The 16941-nt window shown below is 42.8% G+C and overlaps 1 protein-coding gene across 2 annotated transcripts in view; it reads left to right on the top strand.

Annotated features, from left to right (window-relative positions):
• Nucleotides 1-4710: 4710 nt before the first annotated feature.
• FRMD4A (FERM domain containing 4A) overlaps nucleotides 4711-16941 on the top strand; it is a 362843-nt gene continuing 350612 nt past the window's right edge. For both annotated transcript variants that reach the window (XM_080605846.1, XM_080605838.1), the window contains exons 1-2: nucleotides 4711-4902; nucleotides 5365-5499. In XM_080605846.1, coding sequence (XP_080461972.1) covers nucleotides 5455-5499 — 45 coding nt within the window. In that variant the 5' untranslated portion in view covers nucleotides 4711-4902; nucleotides 5365-5454. The remainder of the gene's footprint in view (nucleotides 4903-5364; nucleotides 5500-16941) is intronic.

The following is a 16941-nucleotide window of genomic DNA, read 5'->3' as shown; positions in this document are numbered from 1 at the left end:
GAGCAGTCAATGTGTCTCCTCATACATCAGTGTCCATTCACCTCTTCCGATGGGAAGCCACCTGACTTTCACCAAATATTTCTCGTATGTCACTGCGGTGTACTTCCATAGGTGAAGGGCTCTTCCAGCCCTTCCACTCATAACTCTCCCTGGACATTCCAGTCATCTTGTTTTGCTGGGTCTCACCCTTGCACTTGTGGCAGAGGTGTGCAATGACCTTGTCTTGTAAGAGTCTTTTGTTCTCCACCCATTGTCATTATCAGGAAGAAGTGTCTTCATAGGGTCCAAGCAGTTTTCTCTGCCTCTAGCTATGGCAATATAACAGGAAAGTTCTGTGCTCAGGCCTTGTCCTTATAATAAAAATAATTTTCTAGTACTGTTATTATTCCAAAGCAGTACCTATCATAGCTAATTAGCGTTCAGACATAAGTCATCCCGGGAGTGGGACTGCTTAGCAATGAGCAGCCTGTGGATTGATTGCACAGCTGTAAGGACAAACGATCCGGAGAGGTTCAATCAGGGAAGCACTCAGATGGAGGCAGAGCCTCTGGTTTATACCAGTCATGACTGAAGTATCTTCTTAATGATGAGTTGCCAAAAAAAGTAAGGCAAGGCAAATGTGCCAATCAACACATAAAATGGAAATCAGAGATGAGTTTCAAATCAATTATTCTTTTAGCCTGTGTCTTAAAAAGGCTGGCACTAAAGGACATGGTTTAGTGATAGGACTCTGTAGGTCAGGTCACGTTGATGGTTGGTATTGATGATCTCGAAGGTCTTTTTCCAACTTAAATGATTCCCAAAGATGATCCCTCTCCAGACAGCAGGCAGCATCAGGCAGCATCAGTTGACTGCTGGCTCAAGGAATGACATTTCTCTTCCTGTATAGTTTCTACGTAGTACAGTTTTGGCAGCTTGAAGGATAATACTTATCACTGCAATTGTAGTTATCAATGCCTTCAGGAGAGTTTTCAAAAGAAACAGCTCCAGCCCTGGTGGCATCTGTTTGTGGGGCAGATGATTTTTAGAGCAAGTGGACTGATGTAAGGGAGCACAGGAAGGTAAGGAGAAGAGTTAATGCATTAAATTCTTTCCAGATCTTTATTAAATCTGAGTGAATAATTCATAATGAATAATTTACTTGTTGGCATCAGCCTTCTATCTTCTTTGGAGATATGCTACAAGCGAAATATTGGTCCACATATTTGTCTGTTTGAATTATCTAAACATTTCCTTTTGTGTAATTCTCTATAGCTTGGTTTGGCATCTTAGACATCCCAGCTGTGTTGTTTTGTTGAAGTTTGCTCTATGAAGTGGTTCCTCCTTTGTGGATTAAAGCAGAAGTACTTCTGCCATGGCCATTCTTAATGCAAATTTGGTTTCTGACACTAGCACGTACTTGAAACCAATCCCTTAATTTCCAGCAAACAGTTGAGATGCACAAGAAATGTGAATGGCTGAAGGAAACGCAATAAACTCTGACAGCTTTCCATACTTTTACATCACCTATTCTTTTCACACCACTGAAAGCCTATTATCTTTCAAAATAAGTTAAAAAACCTAAAAGCACAGCATAAACTTTGATGTATGTCAAGTTCAAGAAATGCTTCTTGGTTTCTCCCCTGGTTACTTGGGTGGTGAGGTTCTTGTAAATGTGTGTGATTCTGGTCACAGTGGGGCTTGCGGTAGTACCATCAACCTTAACTGACTATTTTCTTGCCAAAACAATAACATGACTTGTTTTATTATCTTCTTTTAAATTGCATTTAAAAAGTTAACTCTTCTTGATCAAACAATATTCCTTGTACAAGCCTATTTAAGGACATGCTTGTCCTTAAATAAGTGACGTCCTGGAAGTTGTCATCTCACGGGACATTTCACTCACATTTGATGGAAGAAGGAAAATTAAAGTTCAAAACTTGATCCCTTCATGGTTTAGTGGAGGAATAGCTTTGATTTTTAGTGGTTAAAATATTTATGGTAGCAATACATGAGAAGTTTACATTGACTCCATTGAAAACAAGAGCTCCTGTTTGCTCATTGAGGAAAAACACAGGAAATAAATTTAATAAGAAATATAAGCTCCGTACCAGCTGAAATAGTCTTGCAATTAATACGAGCTCCACATTGCCTGGGTCTATACATTAATGATGCCTCCAACCCAATGTCTCCTACTGAGGACGATAGGTGCCTGTCAGGTTCTGTATGCCCATGAGAGGTCACTGTAATGTACTCTTAGCTGAGGGTTTTCTTACTGCATTGCAGCACCACAACCTCAAATTCCAGCCCCAGCAACCAACAGCTCTAATGATGGTGACGCACCATGCCATGGTATGGCATATCCGTACTTGTCCACGTCAAAAGAATGCCTGTGATAACAGGATCCCTCTCCATATATTAGCCTCCAAGTGCTTTATGTCTACCTACTGGTATCAATTCTTCTATTAATCCAGTGTTTATCAGAACAGGTTTTCTGTTACTTTTACTAGACAATAAACTTTTTTTCTTTTCATTCTCTTTCTCTCTTTCTTTATTTTTTCTTCAAATGCCATTGAAACAAAACCACATGGCAGTTTTAACCATCTATCCAATAAGTTCAATTTTAAGATTTTTCTTATCTCTGGACAACCTGAAGTGAATAATGATCTAATTCTTTTTCTTCTTGCACTATGAAATTTATTCACCTAAATTATAGAAGTGGCAAACCCATAAGCAAGTTTGCAAATGTACCTTGAAGCCATAGATCATGTACTTGTGCACAGATGGTTCCCTATGTATGATCATTACCCTGAGACTTGCAGAGCTCAGGACAAACCTTGAATTTTTCAAGGACACCACAAATCATAACTAGATCCTATTGCTTGACGTGGATTTTACCCTACACAGCTGCGTAACAAACTCAGGAGTTATGGATGGAAGAGTCATCTGCACTTCAAGATTCTTCATTTTAGCCAAGTCCAAAAACTCAGGGATAGATCGGTCCCTTAAAATCACTAAGGAAAGGAGTCAGACATAAGAGTTACTGAACGCCTCTTTTCTGCAGCCACCTCCTCACAGTACTTCAGCCTGGGTTAATGTAAGAAAAGAAAGAAAGAAAAAGTAATAGCCTGGGGATATTTGTCATGGTACTGTTGGAAAAGATTTAGTTACATATTTTATAAATTGATGCCTTGAGATGTTTTTTAAAACTTGCCTTCATCTTTTGTTATGCCTATTTTCCCCTTTCAAGAGACATTTAAACAGCCTGCTTCTCTCTTCCTTTGTAACAGCCAGCAACCTGTTTATTGTCAGTGGGGAGACGAAGCCCTTCGGAGGGGAGGGAGCGGATTGTGTTGTGTGATAGCTGCTAGCTTCAGCTGAGTGCGAGGCGAAGAATAGCTCAGTGCAGACAGCCAAGATGGGCCCTGTGGGTCTGAAAGCACTGGGAAACTGCTTCAGCTCTCTGGTCTGATGGAAGCAAACTGCGGAAGCCCAGAGCCCTTTGGTGCTCAGGCACCTTAATGCATTTGAGAAGTGGGGACTCCATCCTGCATCAGTAGGGACGAGTTGCCTCCAGCTGTGGAGCTGCTGCTGTAAGTGTGTTTCACTCCTCTTGGTGGAGAACCTGGCAGGGGAGCAAGCCCCTGTGGTCACCCTGTGTCACCCAGGCTTGGTGGCACAGCTTTGCAGGGTGGGAGTGGCTCACTCACCTCTGCATTTACATGGAAACAACAGCTCCTCTATGCAAGACAAGAAGGATGGCCCCCTGGCTCATGGGATAGCGTGCTAGGAGGCACAGGTCTGCAGCAGATGTCTTGGATGACCTTCCTAGGGCAATGTCTGCAATTCTCCCTTATCTCCATGTCCGTAAAATATCGTGACTGGTGAGCAATGAGAGATTTGGGCAAACAAGTACTCCAGCACCCTAACTGACCTGCCAGATGTGGCTTGCAGAGCACGAGGGCTGGCTTACTGCTGCCTGCCTTCATGGAGACAGCAATTTGATTTTCTTTTGTACCAATTTCTATGGAACTTACAGGAATGATGTGCGTCAGAGACAGTTTCTCTCCAGTAGAATTTGCCTGAAACTTTGAGTTGGGTTCCAAAATGATGGTGGGGGAGGGGAGGAGCGTGCAGGTGGGAGCTGGAAGCTGCGCTGACATTAGCATTACATGAAGCCTAGTATTTCAAGAAATAAAGCCCAAATTCTGCTTGTTTAGAGGCGTGACGCAAGAGTTGGTGCACTGCAGTGCAGGATGCTTTTGAGCCCTACAAAACAGGACTCCTGTAGATCTGGCAGAGCCCTCCAGATGCTCCAGCTCTGCTGAATCCCCAGATACTCACTCTGCCACGTCGATGTGACAGTGGTGGCCTTCCCACGGGGGTGCTGCTTATTTTTCCTAAAAGCTTTAAGAAATCCATCTTCTATCTAATATTTAAACCAGGTGCTAATTTGTCTGGGCATCTTAACCGGCCGCATTTCCCCAATTTGCTGTCCCTGGGCTCCGGAGCTGCAGCGTGCAGCCCTGCGAGGGGAGGGAAGGGGAGGAAGGGAGGAGGGTGCCTGGCTGCCGTCTCCATGCGGTGCCAGCAGCCTGATCAAAACGCTGACAGACCGGGCTGTGTAATTACATGTTTCTAGGAAGTGTGCTAGCTCCACGGGGAGCTGAGTCTGGAAAGGAGGAGGAGGAGGAAGAGACTTTTTTTTTTTTTTTTTTTGGGTGGTAAGGTGAAAGGGGTCAGTGAATAACGTGGCTCTCGCTGCAATATGCTAAAGGTAATCGTTGCTGTCAAGTGAACGCCAGGTGCTCCCCGGGTCGGGCTCCTCTTGCTCGTGTCTGTATTATGCAGGCATCTGCTTTCACAAACGGGCGAAGCAGGGCTTTGCAAGAAGAGAGAAGAGGTTTGCCCCTGTTGGAAGCGGTACGTTGCGATATTTGACATTGCTTTTGCGCTAGCTTTGCCAGGGCAGAGAGGAAGATGCAGGGGCACGGCAGTTTTATTCGACTTAAGCGTTTATGTAGGTGGAGGAAGGAGAGTGGCAATTAAAAAAAACAGTTAATTACGGTGTGCCGGGGCAGGGGGAGGATGGCATGGACCTAACCTGTCATGTAGGTGTTTGATGTGTCCTCTGCTGCTGCTGCTCGCTGTGGCGGGCGTGCATCCGAGCTTTAAATATCCTGCAGCTCCCGATATCTCGTTTCTCCAGCAGGCTCTGCATTTCATTTTCCTCCTCTCTCCAGTGCAAAATTTGGCCTAGCTTAAGCCTCTTTCCCTGGCTGAGAAGGTTATTCCCTTCCCTCCTCTCCTCCCCACCCCCTCACCCACCCTCCCCTCCTCTCGCGAACGCTCTCCGACCCCGATTTGGGGTTTCTCTCCCTGCAGCCAGCCGTGGGCTCTGTGGATGCCGTGCCGTGACGGAGGGCCGAGGGCTGAGCGCGTCGCGGGGAGGATTTGTACGTAGGAAGAGAGGCGATGGCCGTGCAGCGTGCTCCCGAGGCTGCTCTGAGCCTGCTGATGGTGAGTGCCTGCTGAAATCCGCTCGGGAAGGAAGGCGGGGGGGTGAGGGATGCTGCGCCGCACGGATTCAGGGCACAAAATCCACGGGAGGGTTTTGCCTGAGCCATCTCTTGGCTTTTACAGGTCCTGGGGAACTTTGCGAGGGACTCGGGCGGAAGCGCTCATCCCTCGATGGGTTTTAACGCGTCCTGACCAAAGCTGAGAGCTAGGCACTCGTGGCAGGTGTTTGAAGTCTCCTTTCTGACACAGCTGGCGCTCACATTCGGGGTTTATCCCGAGCTGTAGGTATTTCATTTTGCTCCTCATACCAGTGAATTCTCATGTCCTGCTGCTCTCCCCTCCTTCTGCCCTTGCTGACTGTGTGACCACTTACCCGCAGAGCAGGAGACCTTGATTTCTGTCCAAAGGGCACGTTGCTCACTGCAGCCAGGTGCTTTTGGTGCTGTGTCACTTGGGGACCGGTCCTCTGATGCAGTGAATCGCCATTCGGCTCGCTGCAGACCGTGTCAGCCCTGCTGCTGACTGCAGACTGCGGTAATGACCAGCATTTACCTGAGGTATTTGCTATAACGTGTTGAGCTACTGACCTACTTCTCAAACTTCTGCATATTTATAATATTCCAAAGAAGATTATTTAGCATAACACGTGGCTGAGTCCAGAAACATGTCCCCGTCCTGCTGCAATTAAAATAAAACCTTTCGGTAGGGTATTAGAGAGTTGTTTAGCTTTACTGATTTTTTTTTTACTCCTGTTGCCATTTTCTATGCAGCAGCATCAAGGGACAGCTTTAGTGTAATATCTCTGCTGGATGCTTTTCTGCCTAAATGTCACTGTAATATTTCTGCTGGAGAGCTGTTACAAGCAAAGAGCATGTGTGTGTGCATGGATGCATATATATTTATTCTCTATATATAATTATTATCGCTGATCTCTTTTTCGATTGCAATGGGAAATGGTCCCTAGCACTCAGAGACATGATGAGTTTTGCAAGGGCATGCCGCAGGATAATAGCTTTGTGGTGCCCAGGGCTGGTGACAAAGGTCAAGTTGAGAAAAGCAAATTTTATGTCCATTACTCAAAATGCTAAACACGCTATTAAACCTCTGCATGGCTTGTTTTATACTTGCCAGGGACTAACCTGCTGTACAAGCTCATTTTAGTTCCTCCTGCTTACCTCTGGCCTCCCTGGCATTTTAAATAGCCCCTTTCTTTTTGTCTTTTAAAGATAAATTGATGGGTGCCAGCCACCCCTTGCCATTGTTTGGGCTGTATATGTTTTTATTGTAATTATGCTTTTAATCTCAAGCTAAACCTCTCTTTCTCTCCATCCCCCATCTACGTATTCCTTGAGCTGACCCTGTCAAGCTCTGGTACAGTGCCAAGCTGCCCACATAAAAAACTTATTTCGAAATGTGATTTTCTGTGGTTGCATGTCATTGGCCCAGTTAGCATTTTGTGGTGTTTTGGGTCGTTCTGCAGCTCTGACCCATAGCCTGGGCCCCTTGGGTCTGCTCACCTTGGGCATGGACCTGGACAGGGTTTTTGTGGCCTCCCAGCCCCCTGCAGATGGGTCAGATTAGAGGTCCTTGTTTCCCACCCCATGGATGGTTCGGGTGGGGGTGGTAGGGACATATTTCTGGGGAGGGAGATGGCTTGTGTAACTCCTTGGGGTCTGCTCCGGTATGGTCTGGTACTAGAAGCTTGTTATGGTTGCCAAAAATGTGATTAGACATATGAAATACTCCGCTTTGCCAACCTCTCTTTTGCCTTAGAATTTTCTTGGGCCATGAATTAGTTTAGTTAACTATGGAAACCTGGTTCTTTCCCCTCTGCTCTGCCTTGGCTTTGGTTGCATGCTTGAGCAGGCTCCCCTTGAATCAATAATAAATTCTTGCATAATTCATCCCATAGTGAGCAGCTATAATGGCATCTCTTCTAGAACTGCTGCCCTCCAGAGATTAAAGGATTAGATGTCTTTGGGAAGTCCACAGAAGTAGCTTTTAATACTTTGATGGGCTTTCTCCATTGAGAGAACTGTCTTTTAGCACTGAGGAACATTTCAGTACAGCATTTCCCCTGCAGTAGCATGCAGAAGGTGCATCCGACCCTCTGCTTTTTATGAGACGTAATTGGCAGCAGCATTTGGCAGTGCTGCATCACGCTTGGTCTGAAAATATCCTCTTCTCAATGGGATACTGCAAAGCACTTTGCAGGTAAAGAGACTAAGTTACAGAACCATTAATTGACTTTTTCCTGGAATTAGATGCGTTGAATTGAGTGACCTAAATTAGGAGTTTGCTCATCCAAAACTACATTTTGGTCAATTAAGAGAGATGGGCGTCTCCAGGGCTTCCTTCCTATACGACCACCTATAGGACACGGGTACCTAACATCAGCATGTCCCAACAGAGAGAGCTGCACAAGGGAGGGCATTGTTTTTCCGAGTCCCAGCCATGCTGACAGCTCACAGCAGCTTGCCTGTGCCTGCAGTGTGCTACCCAGCACACGCCGCTGAGGTGGCCTAAAGCAGCTCCCAGACCAGCTGCTCCTGTGTGCAGCCAAAAGCACACTGCAGAATCTCATTAAACCCGTAGCCTTAAGTGGATGGCTCTGACTTTGGTTTAGTGACATAAATATTGAGGATCCAAAGGCCTTGATTGATCTGGATTGAATCTGTTTTTAATTTGGTTTTGCTTTCACCATTCAGATGATCCTTCTTCCTGGATTTTTATTTATTTATTTATTTATTTATTCTCCTAGGCCAGGGAAAAGTCTCAATAAAGGAGAGTCTGATTCTTAAACATGCATTTTCCTAACATGTTGTTTTCATACAAAGACTGTAATTGGAAAATATAACCACATTTTGTCCTTTCTGGTGAATGACTTTTATTGCAAATAACTCCGGATTGTGCCTGGCCTTGCAGGACTCCTGCCTCTACCTTGCAGAGATCACAGTAGACAAGGGCACAGTTTGGTTCATCATGGGGGAAATTGGGCTGAACTGTGCCCAAAATGGCTCTGCCTATAGCATTATCTAATGAATAAAATGGAGCTTCCTCAGCTTCCGTGAACCAAGAGGAGGGAGCATCTAAGCATGCAATAGCACCTACTATGTCTTGTTAGGAATGAAAACACCTGCTATGTTAAGATCATTAATGCTGATGGGAGCAAGTGCAATACTACTAGGATTTTATGTCTATCTTATTAGTCTGTTGTAAAATTTTAAAGCTGCAGACATACTGATTGTACAGATTTTAACAGCACAATAAGTTATGATACCGGTGTCTCTCAAGACAACATTATCGCGTGTCATAAAAACAGATCTTAAGGATTTGACCATCTAACAACTGTGGGTTGTAACAGTAACTCTAATTAAATGACAACAGAGGTTCAGATGAACAAGATATATGGCTTGGTGTACACCAGTTAGTCAAAAATGTTCTTAAAATGGTAGGTAAGAGCAGCATGTCTTTCTGTTTTCAGAAAAGCTAGCTCTGGCTAGTTTCTCTCACCCTCCCCATAAAAATCAAAGCCCTCACATGTTTATAATCCAGCCTTGTCCTCTGGTCTGTATGTATAATTTTTTTCCTTCAAGAAATAACAGCATACAATTTAGAAAACAGGTGCACTTAGTAAACACTGTTTGTCTTTGGAGGAGCATATTTCGTTCCAGAGCACTCTGTGATGCTTTCACACTCTAAACTGTATTATTTTGTGTCTGAGTTACATTCGAAGCTGAGGCTGGAATAAAGGTGTATCTGAGATATCCTATGCAACCTTAACCACATTGGACTTGGTTACCTCTGTAGTTACAGGGAAAAAAAGAGGCTGCCAACAGGGAATTCAGAGCATTATCTCAGGCCATGGTGTTCACAATGCACAGGAAGAAGCACAAGAATCTGGTGGCCTGTGATGAGGGCTGCCTGCCTCAGTGTTCCCTTGTTCTCCTGGGCTGAAGGCTTTGCAGTGTCTGTCTGAGGCAGAACCTGGAACAGGAGGCTATATGAAAACTACCCCATCTCTAAACTCTAACATAAATAATTGGTGCCTGAGTACTGCTGAAAATCCCAGTTTAGTGCTGTGCTTCCGGTTCCCCTTTTAAAGGCGATTCGTCTGGGTTATCCTTCCTCAAGCAAAGCTAAACTGAAGTCCTCAAAACAACATCAATGTCTTTAACCTGATCATTCTTCTGAAACTTTACAAAAACTCTGTAGGATCTCCCTTAAAAATACTCATACATATTATCCGTAATGCTACTAAGTGCTACCAAGGCCATGCCCTTCTCTGTTGACTTCAGAGGTGTTGGACTTGACAACGTTCTGGATATTTCATAAAATATTTCACATTTGATAAATATTTTTATTATGCCTGCTGTCTGCCCTAGTGAAGCCAAAATGGGGAAACTAAGGAAACAGAATACAGAAGCTCTGTATTTTCTTAAACACAGGACTGGACACCCTGCCCCCTCCCCACCCCCCCCCCCCAATAAAACAAAACAAAAAAGCAACGACTATTTTCTCCGTCTCAAACCTCTATACAGATCTGCAGCAGTACAGCTGGGCTTGGAGGATCAGATGAAAGCCCTGGGGAGCAGCAAGGTTTCAGTGACAGGATGAAGTCGTTTTTCGGCCTGCCGCACCTTGGCCTTAAATGATCTCCACCTTTATGCAAAAGCCCTTGACCTCCAAACCTCCTGGCTGCAACCTCACCTACAGGCCATGCAGCCCGCAGGAGGCGAGCCGTGGCTAGCGTGGTCCTTCCATAACACCAAACCCTGCTCTTTTGTCACCCCTGTGTGGGGAAAGGGACGACACAGCTCCTTTTTGATGGCTGAGGCCGTGCAGCAGGATTGCTTGGCAACGAGTCACTCCTTCCCCGAGGGATCGGCCGCACAGCTGATGTCGGGCCCTCTTCAGCTTCACGTCCAAAATGAGATCTCTGGGGAGGCTTGAGCAGTGAGGGGGGCGTTATGCAGCCCTCTCTGTGCTCCTTTTGTAGATATTTCTGCCGTGCAGGTGTGTGGGCTTCGTCCTCAGCCTTCCCCGAAGGCCTGAGGCAGAGCTGATGATGTGTGGTGGCACTCGGAGGTCGCTCGGGGGGGAGCGGTACCTTCAGAGGTCCCTGCCTCCTCATCTCATTCCTCATTTCATCGAGGCACTAATTTTCTAATAGGCTTCACGAGCAGCAAATAGCTGAGCTATGCCGGTTGCTCTTTTGAAGGATGCAGCAATTCCTACTCGGTGGCTGCTTGCTACCACAGACCAGGAATTTTGGTATTTCTTATTGATAAGTTACTCTGAGTTGCATCTGAACTTGCAGCACTGAATTGTACCCGAACTACACTGCATGCCTCCTTAAACTCACAGTAACACTTCAAACAGTGATTTAATTCAGCTGAATGAGATTAAACACCTCCCAGGATTGCTCTTGGCTTCTTTGTGGTGGTTGTCACCTTTTACCCATCTGAGCTGCAGGACTACAAAATCATTATCCCTTCGATTCTGCTGTTCTGCATGCCAGCATTTTGCTTTTTCCTTGTTCCTCTGCACGTAAGTTTTTTTAAAATCTTGAAATCTTGTAGGAGAAGCAGACCATAATGCTTGCACATCTGAATTCTCCCATTTATTACCACACTTTAAAACAAGAGTAAGAGGGATTACAGGTCTATTATCTTTTTTTTTTTTTTTCCTTCATTATGAATATTGCTATGCCTTTTATTCCAGCTGCTCATTCTGAATGTCTGAGAAAATTATCTTGTCAGAAATGCACAGCCATTGATTTTTATTATTATTATTTTTGTATCATGGTATAGAGCATGGCTATTTGTGGAAGTGAATTAGTGGGCATTTGAGTAAATGATCATTAAGTTTAATTAGAGCCTTTCTGTGGTTGGGGGAAAGTAATATATTGACAGATTGAATAGATCACTAAAGATGACAACTCCTTTTGACCATATATAAAAGAATAACGTCACTACTTTTTTTTTTTTTAATGAAATGTAGTGGAAAAGTTGACTGATATCATCAAACCAAAATAAAATGTTAGAAATGCTGTAATTACCATAATTAATATGCAGGGCTATGAATAGCTACTCATACATAGGAAGGACTTGTAATATTGGGCAATTGCAATTATTCAGTTCTTTGCCTTCTGGTTATGAATGTCATACTTCCGTAATTACTGAACTCTTAACTTCTCAGCGTGGCAAAGATCCAGCCCCCGCCAGGCTAATGTGGTTAGCACATCAGGGCTCAGAGACTTACACAAATCCCACATGGATCCTTCCCCAGTAAATCCCACAAAAATGCAAATTTTTGTGATTTGGCGCCCGTAGCTGTTGTGCTCAGGTGGCTGGTCACACATAGTCATCAACTCCACCAAACAACTGCAACAGCCACTTCTTTTCGTGTGTCTTCCTGAAAACAGAAGCCCCCAGATGGATGTCGGGTGGGCAGGGGGACGGGACCAAGTTTTTAGTCTCTTTCCAGCCAGCGTGCTGTCCCCTGCTCTACATAACCCCTGTAATTGCTGCCAGAGAATGGGTGTTTCCACTCTTGCCATTAATGGCAAAATTCAGGTAAACATCTTCCCTTCAAGGAGATACATCATTTTTTCCCCATATCCCTCAATCATCCCTTTTTAAAATATCAACAAGCAGAGAAACTTGCAGAAGGGGGTTGAAATCAATCACTTCATAAAGAGATTTTAATGGTGGTGAGTAACAAACTAACCCAAACACATCATCACCTTCAAATGGTATAAATTCTTTTGTTTAAATGAATTCCTGGCTTGGCCTGAAGCTGAAATTCTCAAAGTTTGTAACAAAAAGCTCCTACTTTCCTTCTGAAGGGTCACATCTCATTTGTTATTCCCACTGAGAGCACAGTTAGCACACACTTGTCCAGCAGCAATGCCTGGGACCAAGTGGCATTTCCAAAGCCTTGCTGGAAGGCAGTGTGGTACCAGATCTTCCTCAAGAAGACTCCCAGACATGAAGAAATCCACAGAAATCTGTTTGTCTGTATTTCATGGAAAGAAAAGCAGTAGTGAAAACTATAAACTTATTTAGAGGGACAAACCTATACACAAAATGTTAGCAGTTTATTACATCCTTCGTGGGATTAAAGCTAGGAATCCCCAGATTAAAACCAGCACCTCCTAAATTTATCCCTAGTGTCCGGCTTTAGTCTTTTAAGACTCCAAAAAACTAGTGATAATGCTAAAATTCCAACAACTAACTAGGAACAATGAGATTTGAAACTAAGGTGCTTTGTTTTCAGGACACGCTGCTGAAATAATCAAATGTAATGAATGGAAGGAAGCCAGGAGTGCATAAAGCTGGGTGCAAAACTAATCTACCCTGATATTCTTTGTAAATCTGTTTTGGGTACAGAGATATTTTATCACCTTGGTAAAAGCAGAATATCCCTTCCCCTTCCAGTGACTCCTCCTCTGGCGTCCCTTCTCTCTGCCCATTTACAGCCACCAGAGAGCTGAAAATTATTTCTGGGGAGGTTTTGCTAGTACAGAAGCAGAACTCACCCAGAGCCCTGCTCCGCAATATTTTTCCATCTGTGGGCCGGCTGTGATGATCCTTGTATTGCAAGACACTCTGGTTTGGTTCCCTGTAATTTGTAATTTGTGTGAAGCTAATGGAGGAGTGTTGTAGAACATATGTTTGGCTTAATATAGGTTCTAGCTATTCTTTTTTTTCTCACTAATATATTAAAGTAAAATCTGGGACAGCTTCACAGTAAATAAGATCGAGATGTTTTTCATTTTTGAATAATATGAGGCTAATTGAGCTGTAGTGGTCAGAGCACATTGTATTTCCTGGTAATTAATTGCTGGCTGTGATAGCTGACTGCATAAAACTATGCTTTGGGCCATTAACCCCAGGTCATTAGTACTCAAGGAAATGTCTAGTGAAGGTCATTATTACTGCTGTTATATAAGCTATTGAAATAGAAAAAAAAAAAGTTGGCATGAGCTCTTCAAAAACCCATTTTCCCTATTCTGTTCCCTTTTCAGTGATCAGGGAGCCAAGACTGTTCTCAATTGTTCTGCATTGACATTGATTTTTTTGGAAGATTAGAGTTTGCCCACATTCTGAAAAACAGAGACCAAATGGCTTAAGTGTTTGAGAGGATGATCATCTAGCTTTACAGGGCGAAAAATGCCAGCCTTTCCAGAGGATCAGCACAGGTTGTGTTGGCAGTCCCAGGGGACGAGGACTGAGCAAAAACCTCTCCGCTCCCATTTTTTGGTTTCTCTAGCAGCAAGGCATGCACCCCAGGGAGCTTGTTGCTGCGTGTCGGATCAGTGGTGTTTGTGTCTTGATATCTCTGGCTTGATTTTTTTTCATTATTTACTTATTTATTTGCCTTCAAGTTTTTGTTGATGGACCAAAATCAGCCTCCTTATGAAAACTAGCAAGAGCCTCCTAGTTATCCTACTGCCTGCAAAAGGGTTTCTAACTTCCAGCTCAGACAGGAGCTATGGGGAAATTTGCTTTTTGCTGTCCCTCTTCCCGTGGCAGAATACTGTGGTTGAAAACTACTTATTTTCCAGTTAAAGACAAAGGAACTGCTAATGAAAGGAAAAGAATAATAAAAAATATATTTCAGTTCCTTCTTTTAAAAAGACAATAACACTATCACTTACTTACTACTTGCTTGCTATTATAAATACAGGTTTATGCTGAATGCTCTTTTCTTTAATCATGTTTAAAGCAAGGGTGAGTATTTCACGCAAACCAACGTCCTTGAATCAGTATTTGAAAGCTTTCATGAGATTGCAAGGAACCACTTCAGCTCTAATTAAACAAAATTAGAGGCAGCAGAAGATACAGTGATGGCACAAGAAAAATGATGGAGATATTTTGTAACTTGCTGAAGTTCCTAGCAGTGTTCTTTCCCCCTCTTTGAAGTTTTGTTTTGGAGTTAGGAGTTAAACAATTCCATAAGAAGAGACCTGTATTATCCTCTTCATTGCTATAGAAACAATTTTTTTCATTATCTGTACTGCAGTATTTAAGCAAAAGCTTATTGGTTCAGAGTCCTCTACTTCTGATGTATTGCTCCTCTTGAATTCTCTTCCTCCTCTGTATCTATCAGATATAGCCTCTTTGCTGTCCAGTGCCCTGCAAGAGGAAAAAAATTAAATGTGCTTCTTGCATTGGTTCCAACAGAAAAGATTTTGTATCATGGGGATATTCCGAGCCATTATTTCAACAGGTTTACTTCTGAGCTTCTTTGGAGAGAGAGTGCTTACATCATTTTAGGTAGCTTCCCATTTTTTGAAGCATCATTTAAATTCGAGGAGTTAAAGAATCATCCATGAGAAATTTCTCTGGAAGCTTTGATTCACCAGTAGGAATTAAACCTTTGCTGTGAAGTCCAGAGGGTGTCTGCTGTCTTGGACATGGATGCTATTTTGAATGTTTTGTTTTGGTTTGTTTATGTTTAGAGGTTTCCCTGAGATACCACTTCCAAATACAGGTTTCAGGCACTGCGATCCTACATTTCTCCCAACCAAATGTATCTGTGCTCATGCTGCAGATAAAAAGTGTCTGTTGCGGCTAGCCCCAAATATTTTTGGTGAGGAGAGGAAGAAATCTGGGGTATTCTCTTGCACAATGAAATGTAAACCAATGCCAGAGGTTTACTGGACATTTTTAAGATTGTATGACTGTGCAAAGTAATGAATGTGAATAGACGACAAAAACAAAACAAAACAAAATCCAAGCAACCAACCAAAAGCAAACAAACAAACAAACAGAAGCACAGGAGTTCTGTATACAATGGGAGTAAGAAACAAATTCACTTCGAAATCTGCATGATTGACTGTGTGTAATAAAGTAGGGGTGGATTTATTGTCAAAGCGTACACACACACAATAATAAATTGTCATCTCTGAGTAAAAGAACAGTCAATTTTAATTTTTAATAATCTTTAATTAAGTAGGCATTCGCAACACTTTGGGTATTTGTTCATTAATATAACTGCCTCTGGCTAGCCAGAGTCATTCTTTCCATACGTAGTCTCATGTGAATTGATTTCTCCATGGTCAATAGTTGTAGTATTGAGTCTCTTTAAGTTCCATAAAACTTGAACCATTGCAGAAAACTATTCCTGTCTGAAGAAGGAGGATTTGATCTTTGTTCTCTTACAATCAAGTGGGGAAGGGAGTGTAAATCCATATTATTCTACTTATCTCTGTGACATTTCTTCCAAATTCTGCTCTTAGACAATTTCACACTCTGAGCTGGGAGATGTGACCCATGCAGTCGCCCTATTGCTTTTCATCAATACAAGTCCTTACCTACATCAAGATAGCAGGATTTGCTGCCTGAGAGTTACAAATCTTGCAGATGATTAGTGGTTTACTGGTGGAATATTTATTTTCAAAAAGAAATGAATTCTTAGTGATGAGTCATTGCGTTGCATAGCCTGCCTTGATATTTTAGGTGCTAAAACCACTATTTCAATGAGGCTGGGTTGGGGAAAATTGTCCATAATGTTTCTGATGTACAATTAAAGTGCCATCTGCCTCTGCGATGCAGCAGATGTATAATTGATATTCACTGCTGATTTGCCACTTGATTTTTTGCAGACACTGAATGCTGTAATTGTTTATACAGTATGATCCTAAATACCCATGTGAGAATTTTCCCCCTCACGTGTTCCCTACCAGAAGTATAACTACCTCCCTAATACTCGGAAGGTGGATTCATTAAAAGATAATTTACAATTAGCTAAACCAAAATCTTACAGGAGCCTAGTGAGTAAGTTAGGAGCAAGTTTTCAAAGGGGGGTTCTTATTTCTGCAAAACCACAGTTTAATACAATACAGCTTGTTGGGAAAAATTAATATGCTGATCACAAATCTGTTTACCATTGTACACTGATATAAATGTAGGATGCTTCTAAGGTTACTGAAAAGGGTTGGATTTATTTTTACATCTTTTGCAGGGCTGGAAACATTCCTCAGAGAAAAGAAAATTATGTAGAGTAAACGCAAAGGTCAACTCTAACATCAAAGGGACTCTTTTCTCCACAACAAAGACTATTTAAATAAAAAATAGAGGTAAAAACCACAGTAGTGAATTCTGAACACATGCAAAAACAGAGATGTGTTACTTTATTTTTTTTGTACCACTGTTAATTAAAGGAAATGCATTTGCTAAAATCTTGATTTTAATTTTAAGTATGGCTGGCTTCTAAGATTTTCCATCTGCAGGTACTCTAGGCCTGGATCTCTTCATGCTGAAAGAAAAAGGAAATGTGACCAGTAACTTCAAGGGCAGAAGGTTAGCAGCTCTATTTTAAACACTGCCTTTCTTTTTGACAGCAGTGGCTTTTACTCACATCAGTTAAACTCACTGTGGAGCAGCAATGATTGTCCAGGACTTTGCATTCAGCTTCAAAGGAAGGCAAAAC

Source organism: Anser brachyrhynchus (assembly GCF_964034855.1).
Source record: "Anser brachyrhynchus genome assembly, chromosome: 1".
NCBI classification, from domain to species: Eukaryota; Metazoa; Chordata; class Aves; order Anseriformes; family Anatidae; genus Anser; species Anser brachyrhynchus.
This window is presented reverse-complemented; position numbering and strand designations above follow the sequence as displayed.